The sequence below is a fragment of the Salvia hispanica genome, chromosome 1, assembly GCF_029641045.1.
Source record: "Salvia hispanica isolate PSC_SH4W2 chromosome 1, Shi_PSC_v1, whole genome shotgun sequence".
In the NCBI taxonomy this organism is placed as follows: Eukaryota; Viridiplantae; Streptophyta; class Magnoliopsida; order Lamiales; family Lamiaceae; genus Salvia; species Salvia hispanica.
In genome coordinates, this window is record NC_142692.1 from 31,860,748 (window position 1) to 31,873,977 (window position 13,230).

Below are 13,230 nucleotides of genomic sequence, written 5' to 3' on the forward strand. Positions count from 1 at the left end.
TTGACATGACATTGAACACATGGTTAGTATTAAGCCTCAACGAATCTTATCAGGTCAATTCGATGAGGACAAGATGATTTTAAATTGGATTCATATAACCATTAAGAACTAAGCAATATAGTTTTATTTTTATTTTTTTAACATTTTATTAAATTTAGAATTAGAGTTGTTTTATTTCCTTCCAATCTTCGACTGTTGCCCGTCCACCACGACCACCAATCATCGATGCACCATGTGCCGTTGAATAAGGCCACCGTTCTTCCCATCGTGGATTTCACAGTCAAGACGGCCAATTATCGATTTTGTAACAATTGCTTGAGTTAATTATATTTATTTTATTTTTTATAAGGTTTTAATCGTTTAAATATGATATATATATATATATATATATTTTTGTCGTTATCGTTTGGTTGTTGTATTATGATCTGTATTGTTATGGTACCGTGTCAATAAAAAAAGGATCATATCACTAGTGCGGATTGAGTTCGAATTTAAAGACAGTAAGATTGGCTTTTAGATTGAAAATTTCTTTAACAAATATGGCAGGCCTACTTGCTAACTTTTGACTAAAGAGATATGAAAATGATGATCAAGTACTCCTAATAATGCATGATTACAGTCTAATTGGATTGTTCCAAAATAATCATTTCACAAGAAACGTAAGCAAGCTTTCTACTGTCATCTCCTACCGCCTTTCCACTGCAAGCACCGACTCGTCAATTGATTATCCCATACATTTAAGAGGGTAGAGCAAGATCGGGAAGGAGCAGAGAGCGAAAGATGGGGTCTTTGCTTACAGAGAACGAATTGGAGAGAGTAGACGCAGAATCCGAATCAAATCAACCGATTCTCTACGTTAATGGAGTCCGTCGAGTTTTGCCCGATGGCTTGGCTCACTTCACCCTTCTCGAATATCTCCGAGGTAACACAACTCTTCTGCTACTTTCTTCATTTTAATTTCCAGCTCTTACTGTTTGTTGTATACGATAATTTTGATGCAAGTGAATCGAAACTGATTTCGCTTGTCAGTAATAGGGGAAAGCATGTGTTCAGTTCATGCTCCGATTGCTTAGCTTAGAGAATAGAAACATGTGTGATGGGTTACTCAGAATACTCAATAAAACTTAACAAAGAAGAACAGGTTTGGGAAGGAAAAGAAGAGTATGAAGCTAAAGGAGGCGAGGGGAGAGGACTTGTATTTTATGATAGAATGTGTCTCAAAAGCTACTCCCTTTACAACTCTTACATTTGATGCTTATGGGAAGATAAATGTGTGTTTGAGCGTGTCTTTTGTTTTCATCTGCAATGCAGATACAGGCCTCACTGGTACAAAACTTGGTTGTGGTGAAGGAGGTTGTGGAGCATGCACGGTGATGGTTTCCTATCTTGACCAAAACTTGAAGAAATGTGTGTGAGTCTCTCTTTCTGGTGTTAGTGAGCGCGCATTTGAGTTAATCTTCAATGCATTTTTTAAAGCTTTCTTACAATGATAATAACAAGACATGAGTAAATCTTCAATACATTTATAAGGTTTCTTACAATAATAATAACAAGACATGTAAGACTCCAATTTTTATGAATATCCAGATATAAAATGTTGTTGGATGAACTGATCATTGTTGTGACTAACACGATAATGGTGTCATGTAATTATCGTATTGTTTATGCTTCACCTCTACTGTGAGGTTCAGGCTCAAATTTCTTGTTGCATCAGAGCCATGTGGTCTTTCTCTACTTGGATCTGTTCAGACTTTCATTTGCACAGTACTCTGTATATTTTAATGTAATTATGTTATAGTACTACATAACAGTTTCTTAGCTTTTAAACTTCATCTGAACATGTTCTCTCTGGTGATGTTGCACTTCTCCTACATGCCAATATTTTTGTTATTTTTGGGTAATTAATGATAAAAGGAGCAGGAATTACTCTTAATTTTCATTTCTTGACATATTTCAGGCATCTTGCTATTAACGCATGCTTGGCTCCTTTGTATTCTGTCGAAGGAATGCATGTAATTACAGTTGAGGGTATTGGTAGTTGCAGATATGGGTTACATCCAATACAGGTAGAATCCTTATTTCATCAATGATAGTTATATTCTGAATGATGCTCAACTAACATTGCTGATATTGCAAGTTTTTTGTATTGCCTTCAATTTTATAACGCGGTTAGTAGTTATCTTAACTTGGATGTAAATCTGCTTTCTGTCTTTCATTTTTGTTTCTATCTCTTTGTACAATGACCTTAAATTTTGAATACTAGACTTACTTCTCCATGTCAATGAATAGACTCCTTATATCTGTGAGTTGATCATACATAAAAATTAAGGAGAACAATAAATATGGAGTAGTTGAATAAAAGAGTGGCAACATTTTGTAGCTTTTCTCTTCTTCCATTTTCTTAGCCACTGTTATTGTGCAGAAAGTGGGCAAACATCCATTTTAGACTTTCTGGTAATGTTATCACAGTTGCTCGAGGTTTAAACTCGGACATGCTGAGATAGAAAAACACTTACCAGTAGATCTTTGTTCCAAGTTTTCGCCAACATTACAATCTATGGAATTTAGTTCTACTGTTCACAAAGTACTTTGATTGACCTTGCATTCAAAAGATAGATTTGGTCACTCTCACATACTTCTTAGGGAAGCAATACCTTTAAGGAGCCTTTAAGACTTAAGGATTTCTTCTAAATGTAGACACACATTTGCTTCCTGATTTCTTTGCTTGTTGATGATGCTGGGAGTTAGCCCTGTGCGACATCATGTAAATTCATGATATTTGCTATTTTCTCAAGTACTAGCTCATATGAATTTTGTACCAAGGACAAGGTTATCTAATTTCATACCCGTGATGGATTTGCTCGATGACATACTTTGTAGACATCTATTTTGATACACTTGTTCCTGGTGCAGGAATCATTAGCAAATTCACATGGTTCACAATGTGGTTTTTGCACCCCTGGTTTTGTTATGTCCATGTATGCCCTACTAAGGTCTTCTAAAAACCCACCCACAGAAGAGAACATCAAAGAAAATCTTGCTGGAAATTTATGTCGATGCACGGGTTATAGGCCGATAATTGATGCTTTCCGTGTATTTGCGAGAACAGATGATGCCTTGTACACAATTCAATCCTCAGGCCTTTCGAGCAGTGAGTTTGTTTGCCCATCAACAGGTAAACCATGTTCATGTGGGCAGAATATTAAGGATGCTGAAGTAACTACCACAATAAGTAGCTGTAGACGTGACATTCTAAAGCCAATCTCTTACAGTGATACTGATGGAGCTGCATACACTAGTAAAGAACTTATTTTCCCCCCGGAGCTTCTAATGAGGAAATCAACTGCTTTATATTTGACTGGGTCTAATGGCCTTAAGTGGCATCGTCCACTAAGCCTTCAGCATGTATTTGATATAAAAACAAGATACCCCAATGCAAAATTAGTTGTTGGTAACACCGAGGTGGGAGTTGAAACAAGGCTTAAAAATTTCCACTATCCAGTTCTTGTCCATGTTGCTCACGTGCCTGAACTTAATATATTGAATATAAAAGATGAGGGGTTGGAGATTGGTGCAGCCGTTAAACTTTCAGAACTAGTCAAAGTACTAAAATTAGTCATAGACCAGCGTGCTCCTTTTCAAACTTCATCTTGCAGAGCCATCCTTGAACAGTTAAAATGGTTTGCTGGGACACAAATAAGGAATGTTGCATCTGTTGGTGGAAATATCTGTACAGCAAGTCCTATATCAGACCTCAACCCTCTATGGATGGCTGCTGGAGCGAAGTTTCACATTTCTGATTGTAAAGGAAACATAAGGATATGTGCAGCAGAATATTTTTTCCTGGATTATCGTAAAGTTGATCTGGCAAGTAATGAGATCCTTCTTTTTGTTTTTCTCCCTTGGAACTCTCGATTTGAATTTGTGAAAGCATTTAAGCAAGCTCATAGGCGAGATGATGACATAGCTATTGTGAATGCGGGAATGCGCGCCTGTCTTGAAAAGAAAGACCAGAAATGGATAGTTTCTGATGCATCAATTGTTTATGGGGGTGTTGCTCCTTATTCTATTTCTGCAATTGAAACCAAGAAGTTTCTGCTAGGGAAGCATTGGAACAAGGAGTTGTATCATGGTTCTTTAGAAGTACTGGAGAAGGACATTATCCTGAAGGATGAGGCTCCAGGGGGGATGGTGGAGTTTCGGAGATCTTTAATCCTGAGTTTTTTCTTCAAGTATTTCTTGTGGGTGTCTCACCAGATGGATGGATTTCAAGGGTTCAACGAAGCAGTACCAGCATCTTATCTTTCCACAATAAAATATTTTCACTATCCTTCTACTATAGGAAGACAAGATTATGAAATCGTAAGGCGTGGGACTGCTGTTGGTGCTCCTGAAGTACATCTTTCTTCAAGGCTGCAGGTTTCTATTGCATAATTTTGACTGTTACGTAGTGTTTTTATATTCAAGAAGTGTGCCGCCTGCAGCTTGTTTTCAATTGTTTGTTTGGGGTAAATGTTTATCATATATATATTTATACATATATTCAGCACATGTGCTCTAAGATGCATTTATGTAGTTTTCAGTACTTCAATAACTGGATTTTGCATCAGCATCTAATAGAGAGATGGGATGGTGATGTGGACCACTATTTCTCATCAAAACAGTGTGGGAGAGATGGATGGTGATGTGGATTTTGCATCAGCATCCAAGAGAGAGGTGGGATGGTGATGTGGAAGCACTCAGATGCTGCAACTTTCTCATAACTCATGCTAGAAGAGTCTTTATCTAAAATAATAGAAATGGTTGATAGGTGTCCTTTTCTATATCGGTCCTCACTCTCAACACAAACGGCACCAAGACGATTATGAACATTATCATTTTCCTGAGGACTCATGTTCTGTGTTTATGACATCCATTATTTTATCTACCATTTATTTTCATTGTTTTGGAGTGGTTAGCATTTGGAGTGAGTAGCTTTATGGGTCCAAAACATAATGATTTCAGGCATTCACTATCAGGAGCTGGTACAGAGACCGACTCTAGCTATATGACTATCTGTTTTACTTTGTGATGTATCAGGATGTATATTTTGTCCACTCTCTATACTTCAAATCAATAATAAATATTTTTTTTTTGTTAATTATTCACAAAAAAGGTTAAAAAGACAAATAAAGCCACCTGTGGTACTTGAAAATAAATTGACATTCTGATTCCTCTGGCCAGCCCCTTTTTTCTGCTGAAGTCAAACCAAGTGTTATCTGATGGCAGGTTACAGGAGAGGCAGAGTATACAGATGATGTTCCTATGCCTCCTAATGGCTTACATGCTGCATTGATATTGAGCAAGAAGCCTCATGCACGTATACTTGCGATTGACAATAGTGTGGCAAAATCTTCTCCGGGGTTCGCAGGAATTTTTTTTGCAAAACATGTGCCAGGGATCAATATGGTTGGACCAGTTGTCGTGGACGAAGAACTTTTTGCTTCAGAAGTAGTCACGTGTGTGGGTCAGGTAAATATCCAATTTCTTCTATGGCTGGGAAACATTTTCTTCATCAGTTTGGGTATGTGGCTGAGCTGTGTCAGTAAGTGGTCTAACCAAACATTTGATTAAGTTGAATTATTTATCAATCATACCTTAAAACTCAAAACCAAATGCCTCCAGGGAGAGCAGAGAACTAGGTTACAATCTAATCCTGAAATAATTAGATAAACAAGGGAACCTAACTATACATGACCTCCACGATAGTATGTACTAATGATTGCGACGATGTAATTACAATATACTAGCTTATTCATTGGTGTTGGAGATAGCAATTTCATAGAAGGGCTGGACCAATGAACTCCATATAGTAGTAGTACTACATGTTATCCAGAATGTCATGAAGCAATATCATATTAGAAGGTTTAAGACAGTAAACTAGATTCTTGCTAAACAAAAATGTTAGATGCTAAATCTATAAGATGGAATTACTTTAGTATCCCAGATACATGGTCTAGCATAAGAGAATGTTGTCACTGAAATAAAATCTTTGCAGAAAAAAGAGGCCAACTACTGTTTTTACTTTCAATTTGCTGTCCCCTCATTTGCAATCATCAAAGTCTTAGGGTTGCTGAATCATTACCTTTCAGGTAATTGGGGTGGTTGTGGCAGATACACACGAAAATGCAAAGCTCGCTGCTCGGAAAGTCCAAATTCAATATGAAGAACTACCAGCAATCTTATCTATTGAAGAAGCCATTGCAGCTAACAGTTTCCACCCTGAAACTGAAAGGTTCCTTCGGAAAGGTGATGTAGACCACTGTTTCTCATCAAAACAGTGTGATAAAGTAATAGAAGGAGAGGTTCAGGTTGGTGGTCAGGAACATTTCTACTTGGAGCCAAATAGCACTTTAGTTTGGACTGTTGATGGTGGAAATGAAGTTCATATGATCTCATCTACTCAAGTAAGTTATCTCATCTACTCAAGTAAGTTCACTAACCTGAGTTTGACGGCTGATGCATGTTTCGCACGTGGCCTTTGATGGAGTTTTCCTTGAGTCTTCTTGCCATGCGCAAGCTTTAATTGTGGCAGGAGACATACATACTCATTTGAGAGAATACTCACCCATAAAATGCTTCCAAAGTTCTATTATCAATCATTAGTGTTTGGAGATCATTGCAAAATGAATTCCACATTCTTAGAACAAGTGGCTTACCTTATTTTGGCCCCTTCCCGATCACCCTATTTCAATTTATTAATTTGGTACTATCACCTCAATCGGCAGTGATTTCATGTGAATTTACAATCTTGGCATGATTGTTTACACATCATGTTCAGACCGATGCACTCTATACTTAGTATTTTTGTATTCTTCTTTTGCCATGCCTCTACTTCCATTGCACTTTTCCTTGTTTTTTTTGTCTGTTTTACAAAATGAATGTGGAAAAAATTGACCTTCTAAGTCCATTCTAAAGTTTTGAATTTCCACCAGGCCCCTAAGAAGCATCAACAGTATGTTGCCCGTGTACTTGGTCTTCCGATGTCAAAAGTGGTATGCAAGATTAAAAGAGTTGGTGGTGGATTTGGAGGGAAAGAAACAAGGTCTGCTTTCCTTGCTGCCGTGGCTGCCACTCCATCTTATTTACTAAATCGTCCAGTAAAGCTTACACTGGATAGGGATATTGACATGATGATAACAGGACAACGCCATAGCTTTCTTGGGAAGTATAAGGTATACCTTATTTCTGTGAATGGTTAAGAATTAACAGTTTCCGCATTCCTGATATCATTATGTAGAATTTGCATCTTGATTGCTTCATGTAAATTGACAATATGCACTTGGTGAAGTCCTCAACATCTTAAGCTGCTTTTATTTTGGTTTTGTTTTTCTGCCTCGGAGGGGGGGGGGGGGGAGTGCTTGTCTTTCTGTGTGTAGGAAGATCTAGAGTGTTATGGTACAACCTCTTTAATATGCCTCTCTTACTAATGAGAACATGTTTTTACTGATGATTCTTCATTTAGTTTAGTTATTTTTTGGTTAACTTACTCTGTGGAAATACATTTTGTAGGTTGGTTTTACGAAAGATGGAAAGATACTTGCTTTGGATCTTGAGATCTTCAACAACGGAGGAAACTCACTTGATCTCTCACTTGCGGTGCTTGAACGTGCCATGTTCCATTCTGACAATGTTTATGAGATTCCTAATGTTAGGGTCAAAGGAAAGGTCTGCTTCACAAATTTTCCTAGTAACACTGCTTTCCGAGGATTCGGTGGTCCACAAGGTATGCTGATTGCTGAAAATTGGATTCAAAGGATATCAATGGAACTGAAAAAAACTCCGGAAGAGATCAGGGTAAATGTTTTATCTCGAAGCAGTGTCCAGTGTCATTGTTTATTATTTTCTTATGCTTGTATGTTTCTGGTTAGTGGTTTGATGCAGTAATAGGTTATGATATATACATATATATTTTTATTTATATATTCATATATCTATTCTCTTTGCTGTTTTGCAGGAGGTGAATTTTCAGAGAGATGGTTCGGTGTTGCATTATGGTCAAAAAATTGAAAACTGCACCCTGGAGCGTCTCTGGAATCAACTCAAGACATCCTCTGACTTTCTTACTGTCCAACAAGAAGCCAAGCTGTTCAATACTGATAATAGATGGAAGAAGCGTGGAGTAGCTATTATCCCTACAAAATTTGGCATATCTTTTACTGCAAAATTTATGAATCAGGTAGTCTTTTGTTGTATACTCATTGGTAAGGCTTTTGTGTCTTCAACCTATTCAACTTCCGGTGGTGAATTTGATTCGTTTGTATGGTACTATGATTGTGGGTCCTAGGCAGGTGCGCTTGTCCATGTTTACACTGATGGAACTGTGCTAGTCACACATGGGGGCGTTGAGATGGGACAAGGTTTGCATACAAAAGTGGCACAGGTGGCTGCGTCTTCTTTCGACATTCCGCTGAGTTCTGTATTTATATCAGAGACAAGTACAGATAAGGTGAATGATTTTGCACATTCTGTTGCTTCTTGATCATTCTAAAGATGTGGTTATGACCAATGTTGCCAAAATTGCTACCTGCAAGTTGCACATTTGAGTGACGTCAGGTGCCTAATTTGTAACTTATTAGTATTGGTTTTTTGGGGGTATATATCTCTTTTTCTCCCAATGTTTGATTGTTTAACAAAAATGTCCCTGTGTCTAAATAAATACTACTCCCTCAGTCCCCAAAAAATTAACAAATTTGTAAATGGCACGGGTTTTAATGTGCAATTGGTAAAGTAAGAGAGAGGCGAGAAAAAGTAAGAGAGAGATGAAAAAGGTAGTGGAATGGGTATTAGTGGATTTTTGGGTCCACATTATAAATGATGTGTAGGATTATTATTTGTTGAAAAACTTCCCATACTTGGACTGACTAATTTTGGGGGACGGCACAAAAAGGTAAAACTAGTCTATTTTTTAGGGACGGAGGGAGTACTATTTTTATACTAATTTTGACATGTCCTGCATTTAAGTACGTGATTCACCATTTTTTGTGTGAGACTCAAAAAAAATTTCTTGTATACTTGCCTGAATAGGTTCCAAATGCATCACCAACGGCTGCTTCTGCAAGTTCTGATATATATGGTGCTGCAGTTTTAGATGCATGTGAGCAAATAAAAGCACGCATGGAACCTATATCATCAAAACACAATTTTGTTTCATTTGCCGAGGTAATAGTTTTGCAGTTTTTATAATGAGTTTCACTACTGCAATTTCCACCGCTGCCTTGCAGATTACTAAAATTTATGAGATCTGTTTTTCTTTTCTGTTGCTGAAAAGGAGAAATCAAGTAAACTGATGTGTTGTTATTGACAGAAAATTGTCATTCTAATGGTGTATGCTGGCATGTTGAAACATTGATTGGAATTGCAAAATTAAACGTAAAAATGATCATGAAGATTCATTCAATGAAAAGTTTCTCTTCTGTATGATTAATAAAAACCTTTAGTTTATAGGATTCCATAATAGCCCAAATTGATCTCATTCAGCCTATAATATAATAAAATATCTTCAGTGGAACTCCAGCATCTTCGATAAATTCGATGAAGTGAAGAAACCAGAAAGAATAGGTTCTAAACTCAGGAAAAGGATATTGGACATGATGTGAACTGAAGGATATATGTTTGGTGCACTTTATCAGTCTTTGATGTTAGAGTGAAATCATATCCAAATAACTAAATAAACACTTCACAGATGCAAAGGTTCATTGCAAGCGAACCCCCATTCCTTAAGCAGATTGTTTACCCCAATCATCTTAGTAACTGTGTGAGCCACAGCTATGCACTCAGCTTCGACACATAACCTAGCAACCCTGTGTTGTGTCTTACTTCGGCATGATATCCCAATCAATATTTTATAAATCTACAAAAAGCTATTTCTAATATATGCTGATGCTGTTGGCATCTAACTGTGATGATTGGAAGAACTATTGATGGGCTAAGCTTGACAAACTGGAGACTGGTGCAAACTGAATATAGGGCTAGTGAAGACACAAAGTTCTGCATTTTAAGCTTTGAATGTCCTCTTGTTTCATCTTCTTATTCCTTGTTAGTAGCTGGATATATGCCCGTCGTCTCTATATGCTATGTATATTCTTATTCTGAAATACACATTTTGCAGGACTCGTCATGCAGGATTTTATTTATGATGACGAATTAATTAGTTTTTGTCAATAACATCAAGTGTTTACTTTCATTATCAGCTCGTAAGTGCATGCTACATGGAGCGGATAGACCTTTCTGCTCATGGATTTTATAAAACCCCTGATATTGGCTTTGATTGGGGAGCTGGTAAAGGTAATCCATTCAGGTACTTCACTTATGGGGCAGCACTTGCTGAGGTTGAAATTGACACATTAACTGGAGACTTCCATACAAGACAGGCAGATGTGATTTTGGATCTTGGACTTCCGCTGAATCCAGCTATTGATGTTGGACAGGTATGATCTCTGCTTCTTTGTATGAAGTTCATCACTGACATATTGAGTTTCTATATCACTCATCAATGGTTCTGTTATTTGTGTAATTTGTGGCACTCATTTAATTTGATAATTTTTTCCTTTGTGTTTGTTATGCAATCAATGCATCAATTCATCTTTTTCTCTAAAACATTCTGGTCTGGAACATGATGCCCTAAAAACAAAATTAAATTAAACCGTCTCAAACTGACTTGGAAATGGACTTGTCGGCAACAGGAGCCGATGTGATGCACCTTGAAACCATATGACTTGGACGCCAGATAAAACATATCAGAAACTTACCAGTTTGACCCATAAAAAGAAAAAAATGAATCCTTGTGACAGTCGCGGAGAAGCTTTCCAAAAGTATTTCAGAGTACAACACCTGTCTGGGACATCATCCAACTTGTGGTTGTACACTTGTAGGAAGTTCCGAAAGGAACAACATTCATGTTTAGCTCTATCCTTGAAGAAATAAAGCAAATATTTCTTATGCTGAAATGAGTGAATCTGTTACCTAGAGTGGGATGCTTTTATGACGAGCATATACTAAGTCACCTACTCTTCCAGGGCAGAGCTAGACTCATAGGGGGATAGTTAGTCCTTGGAGATCAGCATTTATTAACCTTGATAAGCTCAGTAATTTCAAGGTCTTCCATTGAATATCTCTCTACCTTTCTTCCAATCATTTAGTGTTGCACAGATAATACTAGCCTTGGGCGTGTTTTTCCAACTGGGACTGGACGCTCAACAGTGATTTGGCTGATCTCTTATGATTTAAACTGAGTTAATACTATTGAAATTTGGAGACTGTTAATTTAAACTCTAATGCTGTGGATTCTGGAATGATAATCTGTGGAATAATTCAGTCATCATTGCCTACAACTATACTATCTATTTCCTCTATTCTCATTATTGCCTGCTTTCCAATAAAAAATCAGCTTTTTCTCATTTATAGAATTCATTTGGACCTTGACAACAGATTGAAGGGGCATTTATACAAGGCCTTGGATGGGTGGCTTTGGAAGAGCTAAAATGGGGTGATGCTGCTCATAAGTGGTTACCAGCAGGATGTCTGTACACTTGTGGTCCTGGAAGCTACAAGATTCCATCCATGGATGACGTCCCATTGAAATTCAGTATCTCCCTCCTTAAGGTAAACATGCTAACTCCTTTTTCAGCTTCCTTGGGTATTAGTTACTGCTGGCCGAAAGTGTTAATAAATTATCATCTGCAATATTTGAGAAACTGTCGTCAAGGTAATAGAAGGGATGAAACAGCAATAATACCCAAGGAGGCTAAAAAAGAGTTAGAATCTAGAGATGTAGACAGATACAGAAGAGCAATATATACTACTAACCCATAACTATGTTAAACAAGCTGTAATCAGATTAGTAATGCGACTTTTTGCTTGCCAAAAATTCTCGTATGCAGTATAAGCTTTTTTCCCCTTCATTCTCATATGGTTAAGCCAGTCTGGGGAAATGGTGGGTGGGGTATTCTACACATATTTTAATTGGTTTAGATGACAGTTAATAATCTGTTTGTTGGAGATACTCAGATACTTCTGTACCTTCTCATTTCGTTGCATAAACCATATATTGTGTTGTTTGCTTTATGGATTCATAACACATGTATAATATTTTGTTGTTAACATTGTGGACCCATGTTTGTCAGGGTGCCCCTAATCCAAAGGCAATCCACTCATCCAAAGCTGTGGGAGAGCCTCCCTTCTTTCTGGCCTCGGCTGTATTCTTCGCAATCAAGGATGCTATCATAGCTGCGAGGGCAGATGCTGGTCTTAGTGGCTGGTTTCCTCTGGATAATCCGGCAACTCCTGAACGCATACGGATGGCTTGCGTGGACGAGTTCACAGCGCCATTCATCAACTCAGATTTCCATCCGAAGCTCAGTGTTTAGTATCATTACTCGGAAAAGGAGAAGGAAATCAAATTTGTGTACCAATCATGTCTTCTAGTATAGATTGAATTCCCAATGCAATGGTAGTTCATATGGTCCCAGGGAAAAGCCCTGAACATGTACATTGTATTACAAGAGACACATCCATAAACAGCTTCTTCAACTTCCATATTTGTTTGCAAATGGATCTTCACGTTCATTTCTTTCATGGCTCTAATTTGTTAGTATTATAACAATAGTTTTGCACTTCTCCGGCCATGAAAAAATTGAAGTGGGTGTATTTTTGTAAGTTCACTATGGTAAATTTTTCCGAGTTAAATTTAATTTTCAACTAATAATACTTCAATCATTATTTATTTTATCTTGTCAATTTTGAAAAGCTTTCATTATTTATTTTATCTTGTCAATTTTGAAAAGCTGCCGTCCATTACTAAAGCTAATTTTTGTGGATGGATAAAGAATTGAACACGAGCAAGATAGTAAATCTGAATGTAGTTAATTTGGTTTTCATTTATTGATGCAAATTGTTTTAGTTATGGCTCGTAGTTTAATGGGTAAGATGGTGAGTAGACTAACAATGGAAATAAACTAATGTTTAAAAAATTGGACCGCAAGTGAACCGATGTAGCTATCGGTTCTTAGTTTAACTGGTCGGATTGGTCAGACCATCGGTTGAGCCGAAATACTGTAGCATATATATAATTAAATATATATTATTCCATTAATAATTTAAATGCCAATAAGTCTACACAATTACACATGCGTTTATATGATAAGTAGTGAATAAAATATTTTAACAATATACCTAAACATAACAGCAAAT

General features: G+C 37.1%; 1 protein-coding gene across 3 annotated transcripts; it reads left to right on the forward strand.

Annotated features, from left to right (window-relative positions):
- Positions 1-599: 599 nt before the first annotated feature.
- Positions 600-12,610, forward strand: LOC125223138 (xanthine dehydrogenase 1-like). 3 transcript variants are annotated; one of them, XM_089062737.1, is made up of 14 exons: positions 614-922; positions 1,312-1,411; positions 1,958-2,066; positions 2,914-4,419; positions 5,269-5,511; positions 6,132-6,446; positions 6,975-7,214; positions 7,552-7,836; positions 7,997-8,218; positions 8,327-8,488; positions 9,067-9,201; positions 10,233-10,469; positions 11,470-11,643; positions 12,165-12,610. In XM_089062737.1, the coding sequence occupies exons 1-14, from the start codon at positions 781-783 to the stop codon at positions 12,405-12,407; spliced, it is 4,113 nt and encodes a 1,370-aa protein (XP_088918863.1). In that variant the 5' UTR covers positions 614-780; the 3' UTR covers positions 12,408-12,610. The 3 variants fall into 3 exon arrangements, with proteins under 3 accessions (XP_088918865.1, XP_088918863.1, XP_088918864.1); XM_089062738.1 differs by lacking the exon at positions 614-922 and having other exon boundaries at positions 1,312-1,407; XM_089062739.1 differs by lacking the exons at positions 11,470-11,643; positions 12,165-12,610 and having other exon boundaries at positions 600-922; positions 10,151-10,283.
- Positions 12,611-13,230: the final 620 nt, after the last annotated feature.